Here is a 26636-nt window from a genome sequence, read left to right as displayed (position 1 = left end):
TCCTGCCCTTGCGTTTTTCACTATTTTATTTTATTTTATTCAGTTTTATTTTATTTGTGTTTTATTTTTGTTTTATCTCCCCCTCCTGGGATAAAAAAAAAAGCCGCCGCTCCCTGCACCGACCCCCGCGGCGGGCTGGAGAGGCTGATGCGGCCGCTAAGGTAAGCGGGGGCGGGGGGCTGCGCGGGCCCCCCCGGCCGCATGCTGCCCCCGGCTCCCTGCATGGCCCTTCCTCCGCGGGACCTGTTGAGGCTGTCCCTCCCGGTCCCCGGCTGCCTCCTCCCTCCCGAGCCGTTTTTATAAGAAACCTCGATTCTTCCCATTTTCTCTGCCCGGCTCGCTCCCTCTGTCCGGCTTGATACTAGCCTGGCGTGCATGCGGTTATTCATTTATCCTCCCTTCTGATGGTTGCCACTAAAAACGCACCCCGCTGGGCTAAGTCAATCGAGTAATTCCTGGCAGACCACTTATGAGAACTGAAAATACCCTCCCCGATATTTTCCCCTTTCCGTTGGAGAGCTCATCGCGGGGCTGATCGTGATTATCGAGACCGGAGCGCTTGGTTTGCGGAGACACAAAGCTTTCCTCTAACTCCGGTGGTTGCAAAGCGCTGGGGTGTTCGCAAGCTCCGAAGGAAAGAAGGGGGGGGGGGGGGGGTGTGACAGCTGGACAGATGTCGGACGTGGGCAGGGACGGCCACATCTGGGCGCAGGGAGAGGATGGGCAGCTGGAGCACGTCTGGCCGCGGGGAGACTTTGCTCCTGACGAACTGAGCCTGTAAATAGTCCATAACCTCAGCCAGGAGCCGGCGGGGGTGGGGGGGGGTGGGGGGGTAGAATATAGCCCCCAGCCAGGACACTTCAGAGGCACCAGTCAGAGCAGCCCCTGTCGAGGCTTGCTTCTACTCTTGGGACCTGCACGTTGCCCTTCCTAAATATTACATACATTTAAGGAAACCGGGCTGCGTTTGCAAGACAGGTGCTTTTTGTTGTGGTGGTGGTTGCAAGGCAGGAGATGAAAGTTTGGTGGTGTTTTGATGTGATTCTTGATTGCTGCCTGTTGGAGTAATTGCATCGCAATTGCTCAGAGGTAGAATCAATTTCCCCAAATTGAGATTTTAATGGGAGCTCGCAAGCTGCTGTTATGTCATGTGGTTTAAGGCGGCGTTGGGTTGCATTTATGTTATAAACTGGATACTTTTGCAGACGGCGCAGGGATAACAGCACCACCCAGCGGGGCCGCGGCCCCAGCCCCAGCCCTAGCCCCAGCCCCCCCAGCCCCAGCCCCAGCCCTAGCCCCAGCCCCCCCAACCCTAGCCCCAGTCCAGTCCCTCCAGCCCAGCCCCAGCCCTAGCCCCAGTCCAGTCCCCCCAGCCCCAGCCCCAGCCGTAGCCCCAGTCCAGCCCCAGCCCCCCCAGCCCTACCCGCAGCCCCAGGCCAGCCCCAGTCCCATTCCTGTCCCAGCCCAGCCCCGAGCTGGGCACACCCGGGGAGGACTCCCAGTGCCACCTCCGAGCTGCTCTCCCTCCACAAAAACTCCCAGCTTCCTTTGCTGAAATATCACCTATAGAGATGCCGGATTAAAGATGTTTGGTGGTGGTTTTTTTTCCCATGAGAAGGAATGTCTCTTTCTCAGATATTCAGGAAAAAGTTTTAGATCGACTGATGACACTGTCACTTAGTGTTTCATGACCAAGAGCGCAGGAAAAGCGTCCTGCAGTGGGTTGTATTTCTGGCCATTGCTGTCAGGAATTGACAGGAGGGGACCTAGGAAAGGTGGTTGGGTTTCACAGAGCTTTTTCCATAGGATCCTTCAAACACCCCTTTCTCAAAGGGCTGAAGATGTAGATTTGCAAACACTCGGTGCCATCTCCCACCTTTAAATGAGCTCCAGGAGATGTCCTTAGCTGACCTGTTGGTTAGAGGGGGGAATTAGGGAGCTATGTTTGCACTTTCTCAAGACACCAGTAGTTTTTAAAAGCAGCAGAGAACAACTGTCCCGTTACAGAGACTGGTTTCTGTCTCTGCTGATAAACGTGTGGTTCTCTGCAATTCTTCTGTGCTGTTTATTTTTTGGCAGTTCAGATTTATCCATCTTTTCTGCTGAGCTGACATTTGGCCATTCGAACTTGCTCTTGGGAACCTCCCAGCCCACCTTTTATTTTTTTTTGACGGGAGCCCAGATGTGAGGAAGATAGATACACTAAAGAGATACTGCTTGATATTTACCCCAAAGAGGAGACTGGGCCAGGAAGACCCGCTCCCTGTAGAGAACTAAATACACAGATGGTGAATTCCAGCCAGCCCTCCAAACACTGCCGAACAAGGGATGGTTACATGCTCCCATGTGTAGGAGTCAGGCCTCACCCCACAGGGCTTTGCAAGCAAGGGAAAGGGAGAGAGACGAATGAATGCCACCAGTCAAAAAAAGTTGACGTGATGAACTCTTATTTGCCTGAAAATATCCCTGCTTGTTTTGCTTTCTGTCATGGGTGAGACTGGAAGTTTTCCACCAGCCCATCTTCCCTTCCCCTTGTCCAGCCTGGCTGGTTGCGAGCATTTAGAGGTGATTTTTATGGCTGTGAGCTTGGAGCAGGCGTTTCAGAGAGAGAGCCCACAGCAGCCATACTCACAGCCACTTCAGTTGGGGCTGCTGTTAATCAGTTAATCTGTGGGTGCAAAGATGCAGGTCAACAAAGCATTCTTACTATTTTATTTATTGGTGTTACAAAGCTGTATTTTATTCCACCTTCAACGCACTGGCCTCTTTTTACACAGCCGGATTGGCGAGCCTAACGTTCACAGGGGCAGCTGTGGGGAGGTGGATTTGCTAAACCAGCAAACTGTTCTCTGCACTTTGCTACGCAGGAGCGGGTTGATCTTCAAAGTCCAGCTCCGTGCCATCGCCGTCGCCTGCCCCTGTAACTGAACTACTTTCAGTTACTGTGAAAGTTCAGTGCAGGGCACTAGTGAGACCTTGGTGGGACACTTTCCCTGTCAGCTGCTTTACGAAGTGTCGTTAGTAGGGTTAGTAGGTTAGTAACCCTACAGATTAGTAGGGAAGGGGGTTTGGATGTGTATTTGGCAGCTTCGAGGTGCACAGCTCAGGGAGAGCGTCTGCTCATGCCGTCAGCCAGGGAAACTGTAAAATGATTAAAAAAATGATGAGTAAAAGGAGGGTCTTTAAAATGAAACGCAGCGTTTTCCAGTATTGCAAACATGAGGGGTGTGGCTGTTACTGCAGAAAGATGAAGGGGTTTTTTTTTGGTTTTCTTCTTCTTCAGAGGTTTTTTCTTTAATAAGGGAACTGTTCAGAGCACAGGTGTTTGGTTTTACTTCAACGAACATTTTGGAATCAGTTGTCAAACCTCCGCAGACAACAATTTGAGGGGTTCCACTCCAAACTTCCTTTCTTCCTCCTTTAAGGAGCGATTTCCTTTTTGCTGCTCACCCCAAACACATATCATTACAGAACATTTCAGGCAATCACGGCTTATCCCAGCCAGGCCACGAGCAGTGTTCGCTGAACGCCTTGTCCTGAGGCAGAGCAGGCAAAGGCACGTGCTGAAGCTGTGCGGAGATAGCTGTGTGAAGAGTAGCCACGCAGAAAGTTCATGGGAGAGTCAGGAGCAGACCAGGAGCCCTGACATCCATTCCTCTAACTACTAGTTACAGTCCTCAGAAATACCCATGTTTACTATTTTAGCCATATAATTACAGGTAGTGAATAATTCCATTAGGAAGGCTGTAAGGGGAGGTATCATCTGTAAACCTTAGGGTTCAAATTAGACACATTCATTCAGCCCCACTGAAGCCCACAGCCGTGCACGGTGTGACACAGGGCAGAGAAAAGTGAAGTTCAGATGAGTGATCCCAGCTGAGTTTCCCCTGGGAACCGGGAATCTTCCTGCTCATCTTGCAAATACCTCGGAGAATGCTGTCGGCATGTCGCCCCTCCGTAATGACACCAAACACGAGAATCAACGTGTAGATGACCACGGAGGTGCCTTTGCCTCCGGAGCTGAGCCGCTGCACAGCGTAACTCCGCTGTGCCTCAGAGGTGTTTGCATTTTAGCGGTGGGTGGTTTCCCACATACTGTTTGCAAAGAGCATTGGGCTCGGCGCTGCCTAAACGGGGAGCCCTGGCCGGGCTTCAAGAAATAAAGAAGCAGGGGAAAACACAGTCACTCCACGTTTCCGAGCCTAGTTATCCCCATTAAGCAAGGCAGAGATCCGTATTTCATATAACCTGCATTTCAGTAGGTGATTTAAAGTCCAGATCTTTGATTCAGCTAATCAGAAAGGTGAAGGTTATTCAAAAAACATGGAAGGGGGAGCAGGATTTCAGAAACACACTTTATTTGGGGCCTTTTCCTGCTCTGCAGTTACAGTTTGGACACATCTGTTGTTTTCTCCAGCGAAATCCACTGCTTTGATCAATGCCAAAAACAGCAATCCCATTTGCAATGCGTGATGCAACTGAGCAAAATCAAGGAGAAATTTTTACAAACTGGAGTCAGGGGCATCGGACCGTTGCTTTATGGCAGCACAGTTTTCCCGACACCAAAGGCAGAAGGTCCAACAAGGATCTGATTTTAAAAATAATGCTTCAAACTGGATTCCAGTCTATCGTTGCAATGTGTCAGCTTGCCACAAAACGGCAATACCAAAGTGGCTCTTTAGGACAAACAATCAAACCAGCCTCAGAGCAGCTATTTAGCAGCTGGATTTTAAAAGTTCATAATTCAGATGGTTTTTTGAGTTAAAAATAAATAGATCATGCTATATGTCATCAGCTGGGATTATAGCAGAAGTGATGTTTTTCAGATTGAAATAAGAGCAAAAGTTGCATTGCAAGAGGACAGGGTGGGAGCAAGAGGAAGGGATTTGGGACCTGAAACCCCATCCCCTGGTTCTCTCCCCGCTGCCTGGGCTCTCCCCAGCTCGTGGACCCTCTTCCTCCTCCCCCCAGGCTCCTTCCAGCCTGCCCAGGCCCCTTCCAGCTCCAGCTGCCTACACATCCCATCAGCAGGCATTTCTTCTTGGGTGGTAGCAGCAGCTGGCAGGGGTTGGACATACTTGCCCCTGTTTGACATCCCCCACAAAGAGGTGCTTCGAGTAGGCGTTCCTCCCACACTGCCTTTGCTACAGGTCTGGATCCGGCCTGCCAGCTTTCATCTCCTGCCCAGCTCAGCCCGGTCTGGCAGCTCTTCTGCACACAGAGCTCCTTCTGACTTTAGTGGACATCATCTGAGTGCAGCTGTAGGAAGATCAGGACCAAGACAGATCTCCAGTCAAGCAGGCAAGGCCTCAGGATTTTTGGATCCCATCTGGGTCCCAGATGGAAAAGCTTCAGCATTTTTATTCCTGTTGCAGCCTGGATAAAGCCCCAGTGAAGCTCCTCCTTCATTTGGAGGCAAGGGGGCTCAACCCCCCCAAGGAGAACTAGAGAGGTATTAATAGATATCTTTGCTTCTTGGATATTTAATCCCTTCTCCTTTTCCTCATCTCACCTTCCATGGGGTATTTGTTGTAGCTGAATCACAGATTCAATCCGCGACAGGGAGGAGATCACAAACTCTTACGGGAGACGTTAAGCTACCATCACTCCAAAAAGCGTCCTGAAGGCTGTTTGTGAGGCGGAAGAGAAGGGGGTTTCCAAGGACAACTAGAAGCAAAGTCAAGGAGCATCCCAGGCCTATACCAAGCTGCAGGAGGAAAGACCTGTTGTTAAAGGGCATTTACAGAGTTGGGAGAAGGGTTGTGTAAAACAACCAGCATCCTTTTATTCTTTGTATAAGATCCCCAAGAGAAAAGAGATGAAACATTAGGATGGCAAGGGGGCACTCAATCAAAGGAGGGCTAATGATCTAAAACAGGGAAGTTAAAGCATATTAATTAAAGCTTATTACACCCGTGGGCACTCTCATTCAGAAGTGAAGTTGTCTTAGTTCACTGTGGCTAAAACACCCTTCAAGAGAAATTTTAAATAGATCCAAGGGGGCTGTTAAGGGGATGCCTCCCTCCTGGCCTAGCCCTTTCCTGGGTGGAGCAGCCCCCTGGGATGGTGGGGCTGCAGATCCAGCCTGCTCACCTCTTCATGCTGAGGCATTGCAGGAGGTGGAAAAGAGCAGGATTTTGAAGCCCAGCAGGTAAATGCCCGTGTGCTTCGAGCTGCTGCTCCATCTACAGGGTCTGTGAGCAAGGGAGGGTGCTCCCAGGACTGCCATCTGCCCAGGGGCTGCCCAAAGGGTCTCTAAGGGGTGCTTACAAAGTGAGACCCCCCAGGACAACTGTACCAACACAATGGGTGAGACTTTCCCCCGGTGAAAGCTGAACTTCCAGGTCTATATGTGGGCTGGTGGTGCAGACTAGGCTGTGGTGGAGGTCCCGAGAGAGCGTAGGTGCACCTTAGTCCTCTCCATCAGTCCTCAGTGCACTGGCAACTCAATTCGGGGATCCCCAACAGTCGTCCCCCTCTCCGAGGAGTGTCAGTGTAATGATAAGGATCTATGAGACTTGCTGTTTCTGAGTCATCTGGGCTTACTTCACCACTGCCAGTGCCAGTGCAGGTGAATGACCTGGAGAGGTTGTGAAACGCTCACGCCTACTGCGCAGCCAGGGCTGGGGCGGCGTGGAGGAGCTCCTTGTGCCGGAGGGGCCATGCCCCAGTGGGCCGGGGGCCACAGCATCGCTCTCACAATCCCTGCCCCGCACGAGCTGCCTAGCGCCTCCCTGCCTCAGTTTCCCCCCTCTGTACAACGGCCCCTTTACCCCAAATTGCTTAATTTTGGAGAAATCGAAAGCGCTCTTGTTAGGCCCAAGGGAAAGAGGCAGGGAGGGCACGCTGGGTGTCGAGACCCCGATGGGGTGGCAGGACGCCCCTCTCCCAAATTGCAACCGAGCTGCGATGCATGACGGCAGGGAGACTGGGCAAAATCTCAAGAGCTCTTCCCGCAGCCCATCCTGCGTGGGACCACCGCCCCCGCTCCCCCGACCCCCACCCCCACAGGGCACGGGAGGGTTTGGTGGCTCGACCCACAGCAATAACCCCCTTGTCGGGGTCTCCCAGGCTCTTTCTTCCCCTCTTCCTCCCATGGCTGCGGTGCGCTGCGCTCCTTCCTCCGCCCCTTCCACGCCGCCGGAGGAGCATGGCCGGGGAGGCGGGCGGCCGCGCTCCGGCGGGGAGGAGGCGCAGGGAGAGGATGCAGACATTGGAAGGCAGCCGGGATGATTGATGGTTTGGGCTGTTTTGTAATGGGAGGGGAAGGAGAGGAGGAGGAGGAGAAAAAGTCTGTGTAATCTTTCAGTGCGGAGGCCACCGGAGCCCGGAGCTGGGGCCGCCCGTCCCTGCATCGCTCCGCGGAGCCATGTGGGGCTTTTGATTTTATTTTTTTTTCCAATTCTTTCTTTCGATTGATTTATTTTTCCCTTTTGTTCCTCTCTTCCTCTCTTCCCTTCTTTTTTTTTTTTTTTTTTTTTTTCCTCTTTTTAAACTCTTCTTCCAGGGAGAGGATAGTGGTTAAAGCTCGAGCTGGATGGATGGGTATGGGGAGAGGGGCAGGATCCACAGCCCTGGGACTTTTCCAAATCCTCCCTGTCTTTCTCTGCATCTTCCCTTCAGGTAAGGAACAGCCTCTTTATTTTGAAGAATTTTTTTCCTGTATTTCTCGCAGCCCTTGGATAGCCGCCTCAGTTCCCCCTGTCTCTGGGCCTCTTTCTCTCTCCCTCTCTTTGGAGCAGTTTGCCACATGTTTAAAATAAGCAAGTGGGGCTCAGTTTTGGTGTGTGCCCCCCCCCCCCCATCCCCTTTTCCCCCAAGCAGTTGCGGTGGGTGTTTTTCCTTGACCTCGTCTTCTTTGTCTCCCCGCTGCCTCATCCCACAAGGAAGGAGACGGTCGGAATCAAAGCAATCCCGGGCGAAGGCAGCCGGGGGTTGTTGCTGACAGCGTCAGGCAGGTTACGTTGTTCTCCCGTTCCCGGGTGTGTTCTGTACCTTGAAAAGGGGGGGGGGGGCGCGACCCGCACATTAACACCCCAGACGCCAAATTTCTGCCCTTGAGTGCAGGGTGGGGGGTCCCCGCTCCGAGCCCCCCGAGAAGGGAAGAGCCAGAGAGAGGTTGCGGAGGGGGTAAGGGGGGTCGTTGCTTTGCGATTTCGGGAAGGTCGGGTGTCCGTGGGGGGGTTGCACGGCCTCGCGGAGGGGGGGAGCACGGCCCCGGGGCTCACCTGGGCCAGGCAGCGCGGCGGGCGGCGGAGGATGCGCGGGCGGCACGGAGCGGGCTCCCCCTTCTCCCCGCCGCCCCCCTTCCCCGGCCTCGGGCCGGGGTTTTTTGGGCTCGGCAACATTATTTCGTCGGAAAACTCGCCCCGGCCGGGCCGGGAGGTGTTGGGCTGTCCGAGGGCGGGATGGCAACCAAATGGTCCCGCGAGCATCGGCTCCCCCGGCCGAGCCCTCGCCCGCCGGCCCTTCCCCGCGCACCCCCGGCCGCTCGCACCTATTGCTGGTCCCTGCCTCCCCCCTCCCCATCCCCAGTTTGTTTGTATTGTGTCAGAAAAGGAGAGAATTTCAGAATTACAGCTGAAAACGCCATCTGTTTCCAATGAATCCCCCATAGTTTTTCACAATGTTTTTGGCAGATCTCTGCCTGCAAATTCCTTCAAGCCCTGAGTGCTTGTTTTTGTTGGGGGAGGGGAAACCCAGTCCACAGAGGCGGATTTGTTCCTTCCAAAACTCTCCAGTTTCTTTACCTCTTTTTTTTTTTTTTTTTTTTCTCTTCTTCATTTGCAAGGGGGAGGAAAAAAAAAAAAGGAGAGAAAGCAGGAGGGAGAAAGCAAAGCCCTAACGCTTAAATCTCCCTGTTTATCTTTTTAGGTTAGTAAAACTTTCCTTTTTTTTTTTTTTTTTTTTTCATTTATTAGTTTTTAAATCGCCTCTGCCTTTCTTTTGCATAACCGTAGGTGAAGCAGTCTTGCACACACATGTAGTAAATAAATAAATAACTGCTTTACGCCCTTCCTCTCCTCTTTGCCCTCAGCCCTATTGCAGGAAAGCGAGCCTTTTCAGCGCTGCCCTTAGCACTGAGGTGTCCCTCCAGACCCCACTTCTCCCAGGGGACTTCCCAGCAGGCTGGAAGCTGAACCCCCTGTTTTTTCTGGAAACTCTGGAGCTGCTCCCGTATGTGTTGCTTAATGCCCTTTTTGGAGCGTTTGAGTTGCGAAGCGTTGAGGCTGTGAGATTTACGGTGCAAGAAAGAACTTGATAGGAGATCTGGCTGGCTGCTTTGTTTGATTCTCCCTTCAGCAGTCAAATAAGGTGCAAAGAACTGGCAGAACGAGGCGATCCGGAGCCCGCAGAAGCGGGGCGCAGGCGGAGACGGTGCTCCCCGTGCGCAGGGCTGGGAGCACACCGGGGGCTTTCGTTGAAAGCTTTTGGGGTGGGAAGGTAGGAAAAAGGGGGGGATTTATTCCCTGGCATATCCTTTGCTCCTTTTTCCCTGTGCTTCCTGGGAATTTGTGGGTTCCCAGGAGGTTCCCAGCCCTGGGGAAGCTCCGCACCCCTCCTGAGAGCCCCAGGTGAGCGGCCCCGCTGGAGGCTGCCAAGTGGGTGCTCGGCGTGTCAGATCAGTGCCTCGCCGAGTCCTGCCCTACTTATTTATTTGCTTACCCCCCCCCTACTATGCGCACACCCCAGGCTGGATTCCTGCTTATGCTGCTCTCACACCGATGGCTTCACCCCGCTGCCTCCTGGGCAGCCCCCGCTGTCGAGCACCCTTGGGCTGGGGGCACCGGCGTGGGTCCCCCCTGCGTGGGTCCCCTCCCCGCGTGGGTCAGGGTGACCTCTGAGCGTGGGGCAGCTGGGGAAGGAGGTTTGGGCAGAGCAGGCCACTGCTGACAGTTTCCCTGGCAGAAGTCCTGCTCAGGGCTTGTGCCAAGTCCCAACGTCGGATGCTCACGGGTGCTCTCCCCTCCCGGCTGGGACCCTGATTTCCCGGGGTGCTCGGCTGATCCCCGCCTGTGCCTCCCTGTACAGGCTGTGCTGAGTTTTCTTGCAAATCCTTTTGTACCCTTTCGTACTTTCAAAATCTGGCCCTGGGTGTTTTGCCCCAGATGTCAGGCTTTGCTCTCCCCCTCGTACTCCGGTTTGCTTTGGCTTTCCCTGTTTGTCTTCAGCTTTGCCGTTTTGGCTGTAATACACTCATGGCTCCAACAAAAAAACTGGGATTTTCTGCCCTTGGTCCATCTGGGCAAGGCGGTTGATTCCAGATAAGGATCTGTCCCTACTGGAGGTGTATCGGATCGGTTGATAAATAGCTTTTGTCTCAGTGGCAGGGAGGGACGTGATCGCAGCATTAAGCCGAAATTGAGAAGGGGGGCTTAGAGGCTGTTAAAACAACACCTCCCCAGTGCTGCGGATGGGGAGCCGGGCCGGGGGCCGGGGAAGGTGGCAGCAGGGGAGGAGTGCGCCTGTGCAGGATGTTGTCAGGGCAGAGAAGAAGGGAGGGATTCAAACGTAAACCTGGAAATATTTTGGCTTCCCTGTTTTGTTGCTTGCTCGGAGCCGGTCTTGCACTTGGAACAGGGAGTTCTCTGCGATTGCCAGCAAGGCTTGTTGTGGGGCTGGAAGGAGGCACCTTGTTTTTAATGCAGATGGGGTGGATATGTTGCTTTTTTCCACAGAAAATCCTGAAATTCCCGGCCCTTTATTACTGGAAACGGGGGGATTTTAAGAGTGACTTTGGGTTTCTAATGGCAGCAGCTGAGGTTTCCTTCTTTGTGGCCCAAACAGCTGCGCAGAGTCAGATGTGCACATGGAAGTGCTCACAGGGCTGGGCAGCCATAAAAACTTCCTAACCTGGGGGCTCTGCTCTGTCTCTGCACCAGCCTACTGTCCCCGGAGAGCCAGGCTGCAGCGCTGCATCAGGCCCTGGTGACAGTGAGTTCTGCGGTCTCTCTTTTGGCTCCCTAATGGGCACATCCCATAAAGCAACCGTAGGCTCTGGCAGGGCAGTGCACGGCCAGAGCAAGCCCCTCCTCAGCCCATCAGTCCTTCAGGGGACTCTCCAGCCGAGTCCTACAGCTCCCAAGCATTAGTGGGACAGCAAAGAAGGTCAAAGATGAGGGAGGTTGGCCCAGATGGATGGGTTTGATTTGGTTTGATTTGCTTTTCCCATTGGAGCAGACACCAAACTTGGAATAAGGGGGAGTGTGGGAACCCAGGACCAAAAGAGCATCGGGGTCCCAGGTGGTTTGAAGGGGGCCGGGGTGAACTCAGGGCTGCTGCAAGCCAGGAGTGATGTGTGCTGGGGCGACGGGGAAGGGTTTTCAGGAAGGATGGGGGATGCTCAGAGATGTAGCTGTGGTGGGGCTGGTGAGGGGGTGCCCTGGCCTTTTTCTGGCTGTCCGGGCAAATCCTGTCCTGATGCTGCAGATCAGGAGCGAGCTGTGCAGACAGGGCCCTGCCTGACCGTGCACGGCACCCGGAGCGCACTTGTAAGAGGAGTGCCCCTAAATGCCTTTAAAAAGCTTTGTACCCAGCACTTGGCAACTACTGGGATGAAAAGAAGAGGATATTTATTCCCTTGTCCATGAGCTCTCAAAATAACAGGGCGTTCGATTGTAGCCTCAAGATTGCTTTGCACTCAAGTGCAGCCCGGCTGAGTAAATCACTGCTTCACCAGCTGAAATTCCTGCAGCAAGGGGGAGAATTGAATTATGGCCAACTGCAAAACCAGATGCCATCCCCTTGATGAAGTCATCGGGCTCTTACTGCGGAGAACAAGCTGGCTCCTACACACACGCAGCCCTCGTAGGCACAGACTGAACTGCTCTGTGTAACGGCCCGGCCGTGGTGTGCAGGGCAGCCGGAGGCTGGCGTCCCTGCAGATGAGAGAACAGTAAGTCCTTCAGGGTGGAGCACCACAAGGGTGTCGAGTCCCACTTTCCGCTGCATAAGCATCCAGGGGAGTTTGGCCATTTAATTTCCAGCAATCAGAGCTATCCCTGCATATACAGCGTTTTTATGGGTCAGGCAGAGAGCAAGCTTCACTTGAGCCCAAAGTATTTTCTCCTCCCTCGGTTTCCTTTCCTTCCTGGACAGCTGTTGACTTTGGTCCCCAAAGCCCTAGTAATGATCTACGGCATTTTGGTTTTCGGACAAGCTACCTTTTTTTCTTGCCTTATGACACACTCCAGCCAGCCCTTTCTGCGATGACAAGGACATGTGGCAGGACAGTTTAGGGATGGATCCTGGCTCCGGACTTTGCTCTTTGTGAGAGCATCACTGTGCTGGGGATGGGAGGGTGCAGAGCAGTGGGACTCGGGGGGGTGGGGGTGGGTTCCAGTTAGAAGGTTAAGTTTTCTCTTAAAACCTGACCCCAAGGGGGCCAGCAATCAGATGCATTTAAAAATAAATAAACCTCTGAAGGTCTGTGGCTGTGAAGGGGGAGCAGATATTGTGGCTTCCATGGGGCATGAGTGATGGGGGAGTGAGTGTGGTGCTGGGTGGGAGGCCAGCCCGCAGGAGGGATCCACTAGATCCCTGCGTGTCCCCGGGTGCAGCTCCAGCATCAGTCGGGTGCCCACGTGGGTTTTCAGTGGGCTCGTGGGGCTGCTGTCTGCCAGCCGGGCAGCTGCCACCCCACGCCCTGCATGCAAACCAACGCCTCCGATTGAGATGCCGCAATTTTTTGGCAGGCATTTAATTGTATAAATTTGCCTCATCCAGATTTATGTGCTCCGGGCTTTTCTCCATCTCCTCGTTTCGTGTCTCATTTACCTCTGCGTTTGAAGGGTTGAAATTTCACAAGAACACGGCAGGGATGATTATTCCTAGAGGGAATCCACACCTGGGAGCAGAAAGTGTTTCCCTGCCAGCCCCGCTGCGGCCCGGGCGAGGGGGAGGAGGGTGAGGGACCTGCTGCCACACCTGGGGGGCCCCCGGGCGCTGGTGGGTGGCAGCCGTGCCTTCAAAGGCACCCTGGGAAAACAGCTTCGGCAGAGGAAGAATGATGTCTGCTGGAAACCCGAAACACTCGGTGATGGGGGTGGCTGACGGAGGTGGCCTTGTCCGGGTAGTGCTGCTTCAGAGGGATGGGGACATGGGTGGTGTTGGCCAGGGGAGGAAGATGAGGTGATGCTTCGTGCAGGGGATGAGAGAGCAGATCCACCTCTCTTCCCACCGGGCTCATCTTGGGTGAAACCCTTCACATCCTCAGTGTCCTCATCTGTAAAATGGACCACTCCCCTCAAGGAGATTTACCAGCTCTTGAGAACTGTTGGTGAAAGCGGCTGGGCGCTCCCCAGCTGGGAAAGCCCAGGTGTGCAGCTCCAGCACCGCTTTCCAGCCTGCGGCATGCCGTGGCGGGGAGCCAGCTTTGTTAGCGCCCTTCTGCAGATGGAGAATTGGAGGAGATCGCCTCCCTCCCTCCCTCCCTTCCTCCCTCCTTCCCTCCTCGTCCTCCATCCACCAGCTCACGGTATGCGTCTGTGGAGCAAAACCCACATCCTCTGAACCATCCACCAGCGCTGCTGCTTCCGAGCTGGTGAAAGCTCAACGGTTGCGGCAAAGGCAATGCTGAAGCCTCACTCCTAGGATGAAGTTTTTAAGAGCAAAGTCTGTGACTGTTGCTGCTTTGGCTGTAAATGCTGGTTCCTCCTTTCAGCCCATCGTGCCTCCTGAACTTCCCAAGATTTGCCGGTAATTCTCAGAGCAGCAGCATCAGCCGCTCATGGCCGTGGCTATGAGCTCCATGGTTGCTGCTGTCTCCCATGGTGTCTCCTCGCCGTTCTCCCTGCATGGGGATGTCGAGGTGAGCGTGGAGGACCAATGCTGGCCGGGGGGGGCCGGGGAGAGACACATTCGTCCCTGCTAAGCATGCCGGGTCAGTGGTAAGCTGACTCTCTGAGCCAAGGGAGCTGACTAAGTGACAGGAATGATCAAGGGCTCCTTCAGCAGCATCCAATGGTTCGTGCTGTAGCCGGTGAAGACACTGACTCCGCTTTTTTCCTGCCTGTGCTTGCCCGGTGTCTCCGTGACGCCAGGAGAGGAGAGATGGGGTCCGTGAACTCGGCGCTGAGGACAAAAGGGAGTTGGCCGTGGCAGGTCCTCCAGATGCTTTAGTGATTGACACAGGTTGAAACGCGAGAATTCCTTCTGTGTCCCTCTTTTGACTTAAGAAAACTGGAGAAAGCCTTTCCCCAGCGTCCTCTTGAGAAAGACAACGACTGGGTTAAAAGAAGCTGCATGGTTTGAGGTGTGCTCTCGGATACATCTAGAGCCACTCTATCAGCACGTCCTTTGCCTGGATTTAATGCATCTGCTGCTTTTGCCAGTGGAAGAGAGCACAAAACCCAGGCCCCGGCGTGGAAGGTGGCCCCTCCGAGCCAACCTCCCCATGCACGCCCTTGCAAAATATGAGCTCCAGCGCTTTAAGAGAGTCAGGTTTATTTTTCTCCTTCAGTTCGCTCCTCCTGGTCCTCCTCCCCCCACTTCAGTGCAACTGAAACCTGATCTAATCCCTTTGCACATGGGTAATTTATTGGTCTATTGGGCTTTTCTTGATGGCAAATTGCATTGTCTTTCTTCCTGGGTTGAGGCTTTGGAGCAGTTTGCTGCATTCCTGCAGCTCTTTTCTCAGGGCTGATCTTTCACACCCCCTCTGAGCACAGTCAAATCAGTTTTATTGGGCCTCTTTGTTATGCAAACAAGGCAATAATAACCAGGCTATTATTCTGCAAGATTGTGCTTGATTAACAGTTTAAAGTAGGTCGCTGGGAGAGCCCTGCACTGCCATCGAGCACAAATCCTTTCATGAAGCTTGGGTCATGTGGCCCTTGGGTCTTCCTCACCCCACGGTGCCCTTTGGGGCTGCAGGAGAGCTGCCCCTGCCCAGGACACCCCATCCATCAGGGCTGCAGATGGCACCGATGGGCTCGTTTCTCTCCCTGGCGTGACAAGGCACTGGCTGATGCGTGTCGGCCCCGCAGCCCATGTGGGCGCCAAGACGCGGGTCCAGAATGGTCAGCATGTGGGGTGTAGACTTCCCCACTGGGACAGGGACAGCGCGACGGGCTGGATGCAAAGGGCTGATGTCTTTTCATCCCCTCTGGTTTTGCTTTGGACTCCTGAGATCTTGCTGGAAGGGATCCTGTCAGCTAGGTTTTTGAGGAGCCATGTGGGTTTTTTGACTCTGTTGGGATTGTTCTGGTGCTGGTGGTGACTGCTGTCCACCCGGGAGCCGAGCAGCCCACATCTCCTTGAAGCTGGTATTTAAATATTGAAGATGTTGCTGGTATTTAGCACCTCTGAGAATCGTGCCTTTCCTATTGAGGTGTCAGCATAAATATGTTTATTCAGATTACTTAAATAAATATGTGTTTAGGAGCCTAAGTCTAGGTGCTCAGATCTGAGGCCAAAGGTAATTATGTTTTTACTGTGTTCTCCGAAAAAGCCTTTTACTGCATGTGTGAGGCTTGCACATCTACACTTCAATCCATATATTTGGAAGGACACGGGATGATGTATTTGCATCACATGTGGGTGATGAAATACTTTCCAGCCCGTTAGTAACCAAGAGGATATTAAACAACATCTCTTAGCAGTGAACGCTTTAAATTTAACAGATCTGGTTAACATGCAGCCAAGAGTCTTAGAAGAATTGGCTTTTGCTTACTGAAATTAATTTCCAGTAATTCTCTTTGCTAGAGAAATTACAGGAGAACAGATGAATTGTTGATTTTGTGCTAGTTTTCTGGAAAAGCATGATTTGGGTAAATGAAATCCAGGTAACCTGACACCAGCTGAAGGGAAAATAGGGGGCACCGATAATTAAAAGGCTGTTAAAGTTAGATGCGTGCATGTAATACGTTTGAACACTTAATTTAACAGCGTGTAATATAATGTACCAATGACGAGGGCAGAGCAGTGGGACCTGGGTCGTGCGATACCCCAGGCTCCCGACCACGTGGGAGCTTGCCGGGGCAGGGGGACCACGGGATGCCTGCAGGATGGAGGACCGGTGCTTTGCAAACCAGGAGCTCTGGAAAAGGTCACGGCCGAACAGCACATCTTAGTGCCCACTGCGGTGCAACGCCCCGGCGAAAGGGGTGACCTCGGGAGAGCGGCGAGCGCGTGTCCCGCATTGGTATCGCCCGTCCGGGTGGTAGGTTTTGCGGGAAACAAGCCTGCTGGAGGGAGGTCTGACGGTGGGGCTGGGCAAACACCTTCCAGTGAGAACTTAAAAGTGCAAACCGTTTAGCTTATCTAGAGGATTGACAAGTGACTTGATTGCAGTGTGTAAATATCTTTGTGGGAAACATACTGGTTACTAACGGACCTTTTACTGCTTTGGAGAAAATCACTGGTTCTTTTTATGTCCTTACAATGAAGTCAGATAAAATCCACTTAGAACCAAGACCCGCGTTTTGTAAAGGTGATAAACTCCTGAAACAGCCCACTGAGGAAAGGGGTGGCTTTTCAGACTGCGCAGACTGCAGAAGTCCTCATGGGAGGTATACCTGAACAAACACGGGGCACCGGGCTGCGCGGGGGGGGGCTGTCTTAGTCCAGGTGATTTAATGATTTCTTCTGGCTTAAAACTTTCTGAAACCGTTGGTTTCAAGGTACGGAAGGAAATTTTGTCCCTGGTTTGAGTGGCACCGAGCCCTTGAAAGAAGAAGTTGATGGGGAGGTTGGGAGGTGGCTGGGCTACCGGGGGTTGAAGTCACCCGTCCCCAGGATGAAGGACCCTTTGCGATGAGCAAGGGTGGTGGCATCACCCAGACCCGGGGGTGTCTCACAGATCCCAGGAGAGCCTTGCTGGGTTCCTGCTTGAGAGGGGTTTGTTTCCGTGCTAAGTCATCTGCGGTTGAAAAACAGATCCATTGTGAGTCGATGGAAAATAGATTATGCGAAATTGAATGAATAAACATCGTTTCTTGGCCCGGGTACAAATGAGCCTGCACCGCTGTGCCAAAGCTGCTGCCAGATGGGACAAGGCAAGGCGTGCTTGTCGGGGGCGGGGGGGAGAGGGTCGTGTCTGCTCTCCTCCGCAGCCTTTACCGGCCGTGGTCCCTCCCCAGCAGCACGAGGGGTTTGCCAAACCCACTGGCCACCAGTGCAGTCGGAGAAGCATCTATGGGAAAGCCCAGGCGTGAGCGGCCGGGCAGGGCGCGCGGCCCCACTCGCACACCGCCTCTGCGGCACCTGGCTTTGGAAATCTGGCCTTATATGGGGCCCTGAGCGAAACAGCAAAAAGGGGATGGGTGCCAAGACTGGAGCGATAACATCTTAAAGAAGAACGCTCCCCCTTCAGGCCCAGGGAGGAAGGAGATGGGCTTCCCTGCCCTTGGTTTTGTTTGTTGGTGTTTTTTTTAACTCGGTACCTTACAAAGTCATGCATGACCCTGGGGCTTTGCGGCGGCGAGGGATGCTCGTCACAGGGATGCGTTTAGCACTGAGTGTCGGGGGGGCTGTTTTGCAGCAGCCCACTCTGTCAGTAGGCTGCCACAGCTCACGCGTGCATCTCCTGATCCAAGCAAATGAAGCATGTCCTTAAAGAGCAACAGGCTACAGCTTTATTCCTACTAAAAAAATCCCATCTACACAGCGGCTGAAGGGCTGGAGCAGCCTGGGCTCTGCAAGCTGCTTGCTGAATGGGATGCTTTGCGCGGTGCATCCCGTTGCCTTACCGCGCTGTCAGGTGAAGTGGGGTGTGGGTCCTGCATGTCCAGGGACGTGTCCTCCAGATCCTCCCGGGGCTGTGCTGGCAAGTCTGTCTGCAGTGACAGGGCGTTCGGCTGCATGCAACCTCAAGGCATCCTCAAACTGTACGTTAGCATAACTACTAGGAGAGCAATGATTTTAATTGCCTGATGCCACAACTGTTTGGGATAACCGGCAATCGTGGCACTGGTCACACTCCTGCATAGTTTTTTGACTCCTGCCTTCCACTGGGAGGGTCCTAGGGGATCTGCAAAGCTATGCTCGCAGTCTCTTGTCAGAGGGAGTGAAACGTGATAAACCCACGCCCGCACCGTGAGCGTCTCACCCCGGAACACCCCTGCTTGCACTCCCTGGGCCAGCAAACTCACTTGCTCCTGTCACTCCCGACTGTGCTACCGTGTGCGATCGCCTGCATTAAATACCATCCCTTACTTCTCCCTCTGAGTTTAGGCACTGTGCTAGCTCTGGCATATTGCAGCAGCCATGTTTGAATGTATAGCCTCCAGAGCCAAGGCGGGCAGCGTTGGGGAGCCAGGCTCTTCTGCATGCTGGTAATGAGACATCATTTGCATCCTGTCTCTCGTCCAGGAGAAACGCCGAGCGATACACTCCATTGCAAGCCAGTGGCTGTGATGGGAAGCCCACTAACAAGCAAAGTGTCTTTGGTGGAAAACCACTCTTGGGGCTGAAAAGAAAGGGACATGAAATAATAAATATTTTTAAATTTGACCCATAATGCAAGTGGCTTAGGAGAAACGTGAGCCCATGTCCCAGGTCGAAAGCTTGTTATCAATCAAGTCACCTCTGGTCAATGATGTGTGCTTCTTGCATGTTTAAATGGGATGCTGCCAAGACAAAACAGCTCCTGGGCTCTCGGTGCTGTTGCTAGCATCTGAGTTTATTAAACATGAATTTTAAAACTGTGAGGAACCTGTCACCATTTCCTATTTGCACTTCACTCTACTTGGAAAGGGAGAGGAGACAGGCTTGTTTCTTAAAGCTGGACTGCTTAGTGTTTTATAGCCTTGGTCTCCCTTTCTGATTTTCCAGCACCAACTATGTTTAGGTTTCCAGCACTGCAATGTTTAAAACTAAAACATACTGTTTTCCCTGAAACAATACTGGGGTTTGTAACTTTCTTTTTAAACAAACCTGAAACGGTTTTGGCACAGATGCCTTGCCAGCCTCCTTCTAAACAAACTCTGAGACAGGAATATACGTGTATGCCTGCGAGAGGCACCACAAAAGCATCTGGAAATGGTGGGGCTTTTCTTCTCGTCCTTCTGCTGCCTTTTGTGCCTGAGCCCCTCCTGTCTCCAAGCCCTTCAAGGGGGTCGATTAAGAGGAGAGGAAGGAAAACACCATGAATTTTAAGTGGTGTGAGCCTGGGTTCACCCAGCAAGACTCCAGATCGGCATGGGCAGAGCAGTGTCTGCGCGATGGTCAATGGTGGCCATGTGCTTTTTGCACAGCTGCTTTCAAGTCTGCTTCAGGGAAGCCACCCTGCCCCAGGGAGCAGATGTTGGCGGGGGGGAGGAAAACAGGATCTGAATTTTTTTTGCCTTCCTCTGTCTTGCCAGCGAGCACTGGGGCTCTGGCTGAGCCTGCCGAAGGCCCTGCTGCCTTTGGCTTTCGCCTTTGCGTGGGCACTGCAAGGCGGGTGCGAAGGGGAGGCGGGGGCTCGGCTGGCATCCCCGCACCCTGCCCCACCGGTTTTTCTCCTCCACCTCTTGTTCTCTCTCAGCGAGCCATGGCGGGGAATGGGCTCCCGGGGCTCGGCAAAGGCGCACGGCAGGCAAGAAAGAGCTTTTTTTGGCTCCCACTTCTTTCCGGGAACACGGGCAAGCGCTGCTCCCGGCACTGCTGCAGCCCCGAGGATGGTGGGGTGGCTGCTGGCTCTGCTGCGCAGGGTTGGTCACGGCACAGATCCTGCTCTAACCTCTGCACATCGGCATGTGTCTGGGGCACAGCGGTCATGCTAGGGCTGGTTTCCCCATGCCTGTGGAGGAGGAAATGGAAGGCAGACAGATTTTTGCCCTGGTAGAGCTCGGTTTGGACACAACAGTAATTCATGCAGCACAGAGCTTTGAATGTCAAACCCTAAAAAGATATTAAAAACCACATTGCATCTCCCCCCACATTAATGATACTGCCTTATCCCCGCTAATGAGTATGTCCCATTCTTCCCCACCCTGGTTTTCCCCTCCAGGAGCATTCATCTAAAGGCTGGATCTCTTTCCCATCTTGGCTTAAATTAGGGCAGATCCTGTTGGTTTCTTTGGCTTTGATGCATGAGATTTGGGTCATGTGAGAGGGTCATGTCTGGTGAGCGAGGCCGCATCACGCGGTAGAGCCAGTGTCACGAGTCTGGGCTGTGGGAGGAGGACGCCAGCCTCTTGGTGGGGGTAGAGTGGGATGTCCCACACACATGCATGCAAGCATTGACCACCTTGTGTTTTCCTCCCCCTCCCCCCACAGTGACGTCTCCATGCAAGATCCTCAAGTGCAACTCTGAGTTCTGGGCAGCCACGTCGGGCTCCCACCACCTGGGCACGGAGGAGGCGCCCGAATTTTGCACAGCGCTGCGCGCCTACGCGCACTGCACCCGCCGCACCGCCCGCACCTGCAGGGGCGACCTGGCCTACCACTCCGCCGTGCATGGCATAGACGATCTCATGGTGCAACACAACTGCTCCAAGGATGGCCCCACGTCCCAGCCCCGCCTCCGGACATTGCCCCCCGGGGATAGCCAGGAGCGCTCTGACAGCCCCGAAATCTGCCACTATGAGAAGAGCTTTCACAAACACTCAGCTGCTCCCAACTATACCCACTGTGGGCTCTTCGGGGACCCCCACCTCAGGACTTTCACAGACACTTTCCAAACCTGCAAGGTGCAAGGGGCTTGGCCGCTCATAGACAATAACTACCTGAATGTCCAGGTCACCAACACGCCGGTGCTGCCTGGCTCCACAGCCACCGCCACCAGCAAGGTGAGCCTTGGGCACATCCCCATGAGCAGAGGTGGGCAAGGGCAGAGGTGCTTCTGAACAGCCTTTCTTTCCACCGTCTCTCTCCTCCACCATTTGCACATCTCCTTGGGGACGGTAAGACCGGGTGGGAGCTCCTCTGAATTTGAGTGTTTGGCCCTAAATATCAGACGCCCATCCTTCCTCTGTCCCCACCTTCACTTAAACAGCCTGTGGTTTCTTCCGGAGTATGTCCAGCCTCATCACGGTTAGCAGGCTGAGATGCTGCAGCTCAGAGGGCAATCGTGGCCAAAGTTGGGAATGGCAAATTAAGAGGGCTCCCACCTGGGGGACTCCAGGTTGCTGTGAACAATCAGACCAGGAATGATGGTGGCACCTTTTGGGGGACACCCGAGGTCCAAGCAAACCTGGGACTGCTGTCCAGGGAGGCTCCAGCTTGCAGGGGAAGGCCTGGAGGGAGCTGAGCTCCTTGCACTGCCTTCCCCTCTGCTCAGGCTTGTAATTGTCTCCCTGGTTTGCAGCGGAGTCAAGGCATTTTGTGGAGCACAGTCTGTTCTGGTGGTGCTTTGACAGCCTAAATAAACATCCTGAAGGTACAGGGCAAACACTGAGAAAACCCAAGTGAAGATGTGCTGCTGTGATACAGCAGGACTTGTGTGACATGGCCTCAGCTTCAGGAGAGACCTGGAGCTGATGAACTGTTGTGTCGCTCCGTGGTGCACAAGCTCTAAAGCTAACAGGCCACTTTTGTGCCAAAGAAAGGCAGGCTCAGCAACAGGCATCCTCTTGCTTTTGGAAGATGTCCTGTCCTGCCATGTCTGAGAGATCCACTTCTCCTTACGTGTGGGGAGAGGAGAGAAGCATGTGTAGGACAGAGACTGCTTTTCAGCTCTGGATGTGACCTTTTTAACCTGAGCTGGAGCTGGCATTTTGGTTTTGACCTGTCCCGAATAAACCTCCTTAAAGATACTTAATGATGCTCTCAACTCCTTACCTACCAAAAGACATCAAAACCTACTGAAGCTTGCAAGGAAGTCTTGCTTGAGGAAAGTGGTCCCTAAGGACTTCATGGACCTGCAATTTCTAGGCTGGATCCTAGGATCACTATCCTAACTGAGCCTTTTCACCCGTTATCTGCCTCATGGGCTTGTGGTGAGGAGGGATTAGTCATGAGTTCTGCAGCATGAGCTGTGGAAAGCATTGCTGGGTCATTGCTGTTGGAAAGGATGGGAGCCTCTTGGTTCATGGGGTTCTTTGTGTTCTTGCATGATGTTCTCTGGTCTACCCTTCTTCCTCCAGCCAGAGGCAGGGCTGGACCCAGAGGAGCTAGCAGGAGGTCCATGTCAGGGGTAGTGCAGCCTGAAACCCAGGGCACGGTGGTGCCTCGTGACATGGTTGAGGAGGGGATGGCAGGGCTGCCACGGGGCTGGGAGCATCTGGGCACTCAGCAGAGGAGTGGGTGGGAGAGAGGGACATTGCCAGGGCTCTGGACAGCTCTGGGCTCCTCGCCAGCACCACTGGGAGCAGAGGTGCTAGGAGCCACCACCATGCTCAGCCCAGTCCTTGGGGAGTCTCAGTTTTTCCCTTCATACTCGGCCCTTGGGTGTATCTGCCATGTAGCTGCTGGAGCCATCTCTCCTCCAGCCCCACTCTGGCCAGGTCTCAGTCTGCCCCTTCGTGGGGGCTATGTGGGGGGGGAGTGGCCCCCCTTACTGCTCCTCCCTCATGGAAAGCGGTGCAAGAGGAAGAGCAAGTTTGCAAGAGGTGAAAGAGGAAGCATAGAGTTTGCATGGGAGGAACAGCAAGTTGCTCTTCCTCCCATGCGAACTCTACTCTTCCTCCTCCTCATCCAGCCTTCCCCTAAAAGCCAGGTCAGCAAGGGAAGAGCAAGTGCTGTCCCCTTCCTCCAGCAAGGGACCCCTGTTTGAGCCCAGCCAAGGATGGGCAGCCGTGTTGGGCTCAGTCTACGCCTGTATCGCCCCTAGAAGTGCCTGTCCACTCGAACATGCTGAACACGTGTGTCTCTGCATGGTTGAGATGGAGCACGGCGTGTTCTGGGGCCCAGAGGAGAAGACTCTCTTGCTCTGGGAGTCGCCGGGGAAGGGAAGAGGTGCAGCCCTTGGGATGTAAATGCCGTGGGAGCTAGAGGAGAAACTCCACCACCTCTAGGAGAGTCAGGGCTCGTCCCCCTCTGTCTCTGCCAGGCCCTGGAGGCAAGACAGTGCTGCGTGTGCAGGCATGCTGCCACAAGCCTGTGAGTAGTGATGCTCCAACTAGCTCCAGCTACAAGGGAGCTCCTGTGTTGGGCCTGGAGATAACAGCGCAGATCCAGGTGGTACATTCAGTCCAGCCTCTGGGTCTTGACTCCATACATGGTCTCTTCATCCCTGTGCTGAAGCAGGATGGCCATGTCTGGGTGCCTAAAAGTTGGGGGGCGACTTCTCTAGGTTGAAGCACCTGCCTGTGACCTGAAGGCCATGCTCCTGGCCGGGCAGAGCAGACAGCTCCTCCACCTCCCATGCCGCTCCTGGTGGTGGCTGTATGCTCTCAGGTGGTCATCGCTGGTTGTAATCCTGTTCCTTTCTTTCCTCCCCCACAGCTCACCATCATCTTCAAGAGCTTCCAGGAGTGTGTGGACCAGAAAGTGTACCAGGCAGAGATGGACGAGCTCCCCGCTGCCTTTGCCGACGGCTCCAAGAATGGTGGGGACAAGCATGGAGCCAACAGCCTGAAGATCACTGAGAAGGTGTCAGGCCAACACATCGAGATCCAGGCAAAGTACATTGGCACCACCATCGTGGTGAGGCAGGTGGGCCGGTATCTCACCTTTGCAGTGCGCATGCCAGAGGAGGTGGTCAACGCCGTGGAGGACCGGGACAGTCAGGGCCTCTACCTGTGCCTCCGTGGTTGTCCACTCAACCAACAGATTGACTTCCAGACCATCCGCTCGGCTCAGGCCACAGAGGGTCGTGCTCGTAGGAAGGGGCCCAGCCTGCCAGCCCCCCCCGAGGCCTTCACATATGAAACAGCCACAGCCAAGTGCAGGGAAAAGCTGCCCGTGGAGGACCTCTACTTTCAGTCCTGCGTCTTCGACCTCCTCACCACGGGGGACGTCAACTTCATGCTGGCTGCTTACTATGCCTTTGAGGACGTGAAGATGCTTCACTCCAACAAAGACAAGCTGCACCTCTATGAAAGGACACGGGACCTGGCCCCAGGCAACACAGCTCCCTCAGGGACCCCCCGCACCCTCTGGGTAGCACTGCTGTGTTTGAGTCAGTGTTGGTTGTGCTTGTTATAGAGGTTTGCTCCTTCACACCACGGAGAGCAGGTAAAGAGGAGCAGGAGGGAAACAGGGATGAGATGGCCCTGCTGGACAACAGGAGGTTGGATGTTGGAGCCGCATGGGTTGTCCTCAAACCTCAGCCTCTCTCTTTGGCACCAGGTCCTCTACCTTCCCAGCTCTTGCCTGGGAGGAACGTGCTGCCAATGGGACCAGTCAGGAGTTTTTGCTGGACTGTACCTTGTCTGGACCTTCCTCACCTCCCCCTCTCTTCCTTCTCCTCTTCCTCCTCCTCCCAGTAGTGTGGGTGCTGAGGAGCCCCCACCTCCTTGTAGCGCTCCCCCAGGTCCAGAAAATGCACACGGTGACTGTGACTTTGGCATGCATCAACATGGCTTTGTCTTTGAAGAGCAGAACCTGCAAGGAGGGCGCAGAGCAGTGCGACGGGGCCAAGCCTGGCCAGCACAACGGGGCTGGGCTTTCTGCTCGCCAGGGCCGTGCTCCACTTTTCGGGCATGTCTGCAGCCCCGTTGTTGCAGAAAGTGGTGCAAGGGGACAGAATGGTGGGGAATAGTCCCACGCTTGCCCAGCCGCTGGTGCCAGGCATCTTCTGGGTGGAAGGAGGACACGTTCCTCAAGCCTCAGCTTATGTTTGCTGTGGTTCAAAGGGCATCTCCTATTTTAGCCAGTTCATTCGGCTGATTCTCTCAGTAGTTTTATTCCTGGCTCCCTTGTCTCTGCCCGGACCCACCGAGGAGTCTTGATGGCAACAGAAGAAACCTGGCCAGTATTCAAGCGGTTTCTGCAACTTCTGCCCAGTGTTGGACAAGTTCCTCGCACCATTTGCTCCCCAGTCCCCTAAAACTGGCAGCGGAGAAGCTGCCTAGTGGGAGACCCGATCCACACCTCCCTCCACCCCTGCACCCACTCGCCTGCCTGCAGCTCGGCCAGGCCTTGGGATGGAGCAGGAGCGTTGCGCTCTGTTTGTTTGCTGCTAGGTCTCTGCTCTGCTCCTCATCCTGGGGCCACGACTTGCAACCCCATTGCAGACCAGTTGCACCTTAAGCCCTTCTGGGCTTGAATCAGAAATGGGGCAACGTTAGAAATCCAGCCAGGAGATGGGATGCAGCAGAGGACCCCCCAGCTGCCTCCAAATGTCTGTTCCCTGCCTCAAAACTGTCGATAATCTCCTTCCCCCACCACGTAGTGCTGCCCGTCTCCTCCTCTCCATGTTCCTCTGTGGTTCACCTCATCGCTCACTGAACAAACAGCAAGACCACCTTTGGTCTGTGTCTTGGAGACCTCCTGATGGGTTTCCCCTCCTTTCCTCAGGGGGGAAGTTCCCAGAAACAAGCCCCAAAATGTGTCACTCTTGGGGGCACCTCCTGCTCTCAAGGGAGGTCTCTGGCTGTGATGAGGCAAGCTAGCACCAAAAGAGGTGGGAACAGGCTACGTTTGGCAGTCTGAACTGGTGCCAAGAGGCAGCCTGGTGTAAATACTCAACGTGACTATTCATTGTGTCCTAACAGCTCTAGAGCTCCATTTGTAAAGCAGCAGAGAAATGCAAAATTGTGTCAATGGATGTAATTTATATTGTCTCTTTAATATATAGAGCCCTGGCATTGATCTCGTGTGACTGTACAGATGAAGAGATGTAATTGGTTTTTAAATGTTTAAGGAAAGAAAAGAAACAAAAAGATGTGTTTACTACTTTGCTCCTTGCTTTGTTTGCTGGTGCCCCAGGTATTCTGTTTAGGGAGATTTTGAAATAAGGATATCACAGTGTGGAGGCGCTGAGGAGAGCAACCACTGGACCGCGGCACAGGACAGTTTAGTTTCCCAATGCACTAATTGCTCAGCCAGGCTGATTTGGACTCTTTGTTTCCTTTGTTCAAGAAAGAACCAAGTTTTTGTCTTCCCTAGAAATTCAGAACGCAAGTTTTGAAAGCCAAAATTAGTCACTGGGTAAGAGGAAACATTTGTTTCTTGCTGTGTTACCCCATAGATAACAGCAGCTGTGCAAAGCATCCCTCTGAAGAGACAGTGCTTCTTGAAAGCGGTCTTAGCTGGCCAAGCCACAGCATGCCAACAAGTCAATACTTCCCTTAAGAACTCCCTTTCCTATAAACTGATCGCCCTACAGCACGATGCGCTGTGGTTTAGGGGTAATTTCCAGCCAAGGAAAGTCCATTTGATTATGGCATGGCTCAGTCCCACTGTCCAGGTGAGCACTCCAGTGGTGGCCGGCTGTTGTACAGTGGTTGGGGCTATCCCTATTTTAGAAGCAAACAGTGAAGCACTTTATTTTGGTTGTGTTTGACCCAGTCCTGGTTAAAGGTGAAGTGTGGCCAAGAAAGACCCGATACTTGGAAACAAAAGAAATCCGTAGGCAAAGGGGGGGCGTTACAAGAAGACCCCACACACACCTCCACCCTGTGTTGAGACCCACGGGAGTGTCGCCGCGTGTATATACTGTAAATTATTTATTGAGAGAAACACAAGTAAAGTTTGAGGTTTTTTGACAATAAATGAGTGGGTCTCATTTTGTTCCCAGTGTGTTGGATGGTGCCGTTCACCACTCCAGATGGAAATGCTGCCCCATTTCTGCATTCACTAAAGCAGCTTTCTTCTATCTGTAACCC

General features: G+C 53.7%; 1 protein-coding gene across 2 annotated transcripts; it reads left to right on the top strand.

Moving 5' to 3' along the window:
- RGMA (repulsive guidance molecule BMP co-receptor a) lies at window positions 1-26518 on the top strand. 2 transcript variants are annotated; one of them, XM_076347984.1, is made up of 5 exons: window positions 1-161; window positions 5151-5452; window positions 7508-7623; window positions 20203-20714; window positions 23311-26518. In XM_076347984.1, exons 3-5 carry the CDS (start codon window positions 7542-7544, stop codon window positions 24010-24012), a joined length of 1296 nt encoding a protein of 431 aa, XP_076204099.1. In that variant the 5' UTR covers window positions 1-161; window positions 5151-5452; window positions 7508-7541; the 3' UTR covers window positions 24013-26518. The 2 variants fall into 2 exon arrangements, with proteins under 2 accessions (XP_076204099.1, XP_076204098.1); XM_076347983.1 differs by lacking the exon at window positions 5151-5452.
- Window positions 26519-26636: the final 118 nt, after the last annotated feature.

The sequence above is a fragment of the Aptenodytes patagonicus genome, chromosome 10 (genome assembly GCF_965638725.1).
Source record: "Aptenodytes patagonicus chromosome 10, bAptPat1.pri.cur, whole genome shotgun sequence".
Classification (NCBI taxonomy): domain Eukaryota; kingdom Metazoa; phylum Chordata; class Aves; order Sphenisciformes; family Spheniscidae; genus Aptenodytes; species Aptenodytes patagonicus.
Note: the sequence above shows the minus strand (reverse complement) of the source record. Positions and strands in the feature narration are given on the sequence as shown.

Excerpts from the sequence above, each read along its gene's own strand:
- RGMA (XM_076347983.1), top strand. Across the intron at positions 7,624-20,202 it reads TCTCTGCATCTTCCCTTCAG|TGACGTCTCCATGCAAGATC; the intron begins GTAAGGAACAGC and ends CTCCCCCCACAG. Across the intron at positions 20,715-23,310 it reads CAGCCACCGCCACCAGCAAG|CTCACCATCATCTTCAAGAG; the intron begins GTGAGCCTTGGG and ends CCTCCCCCACAG.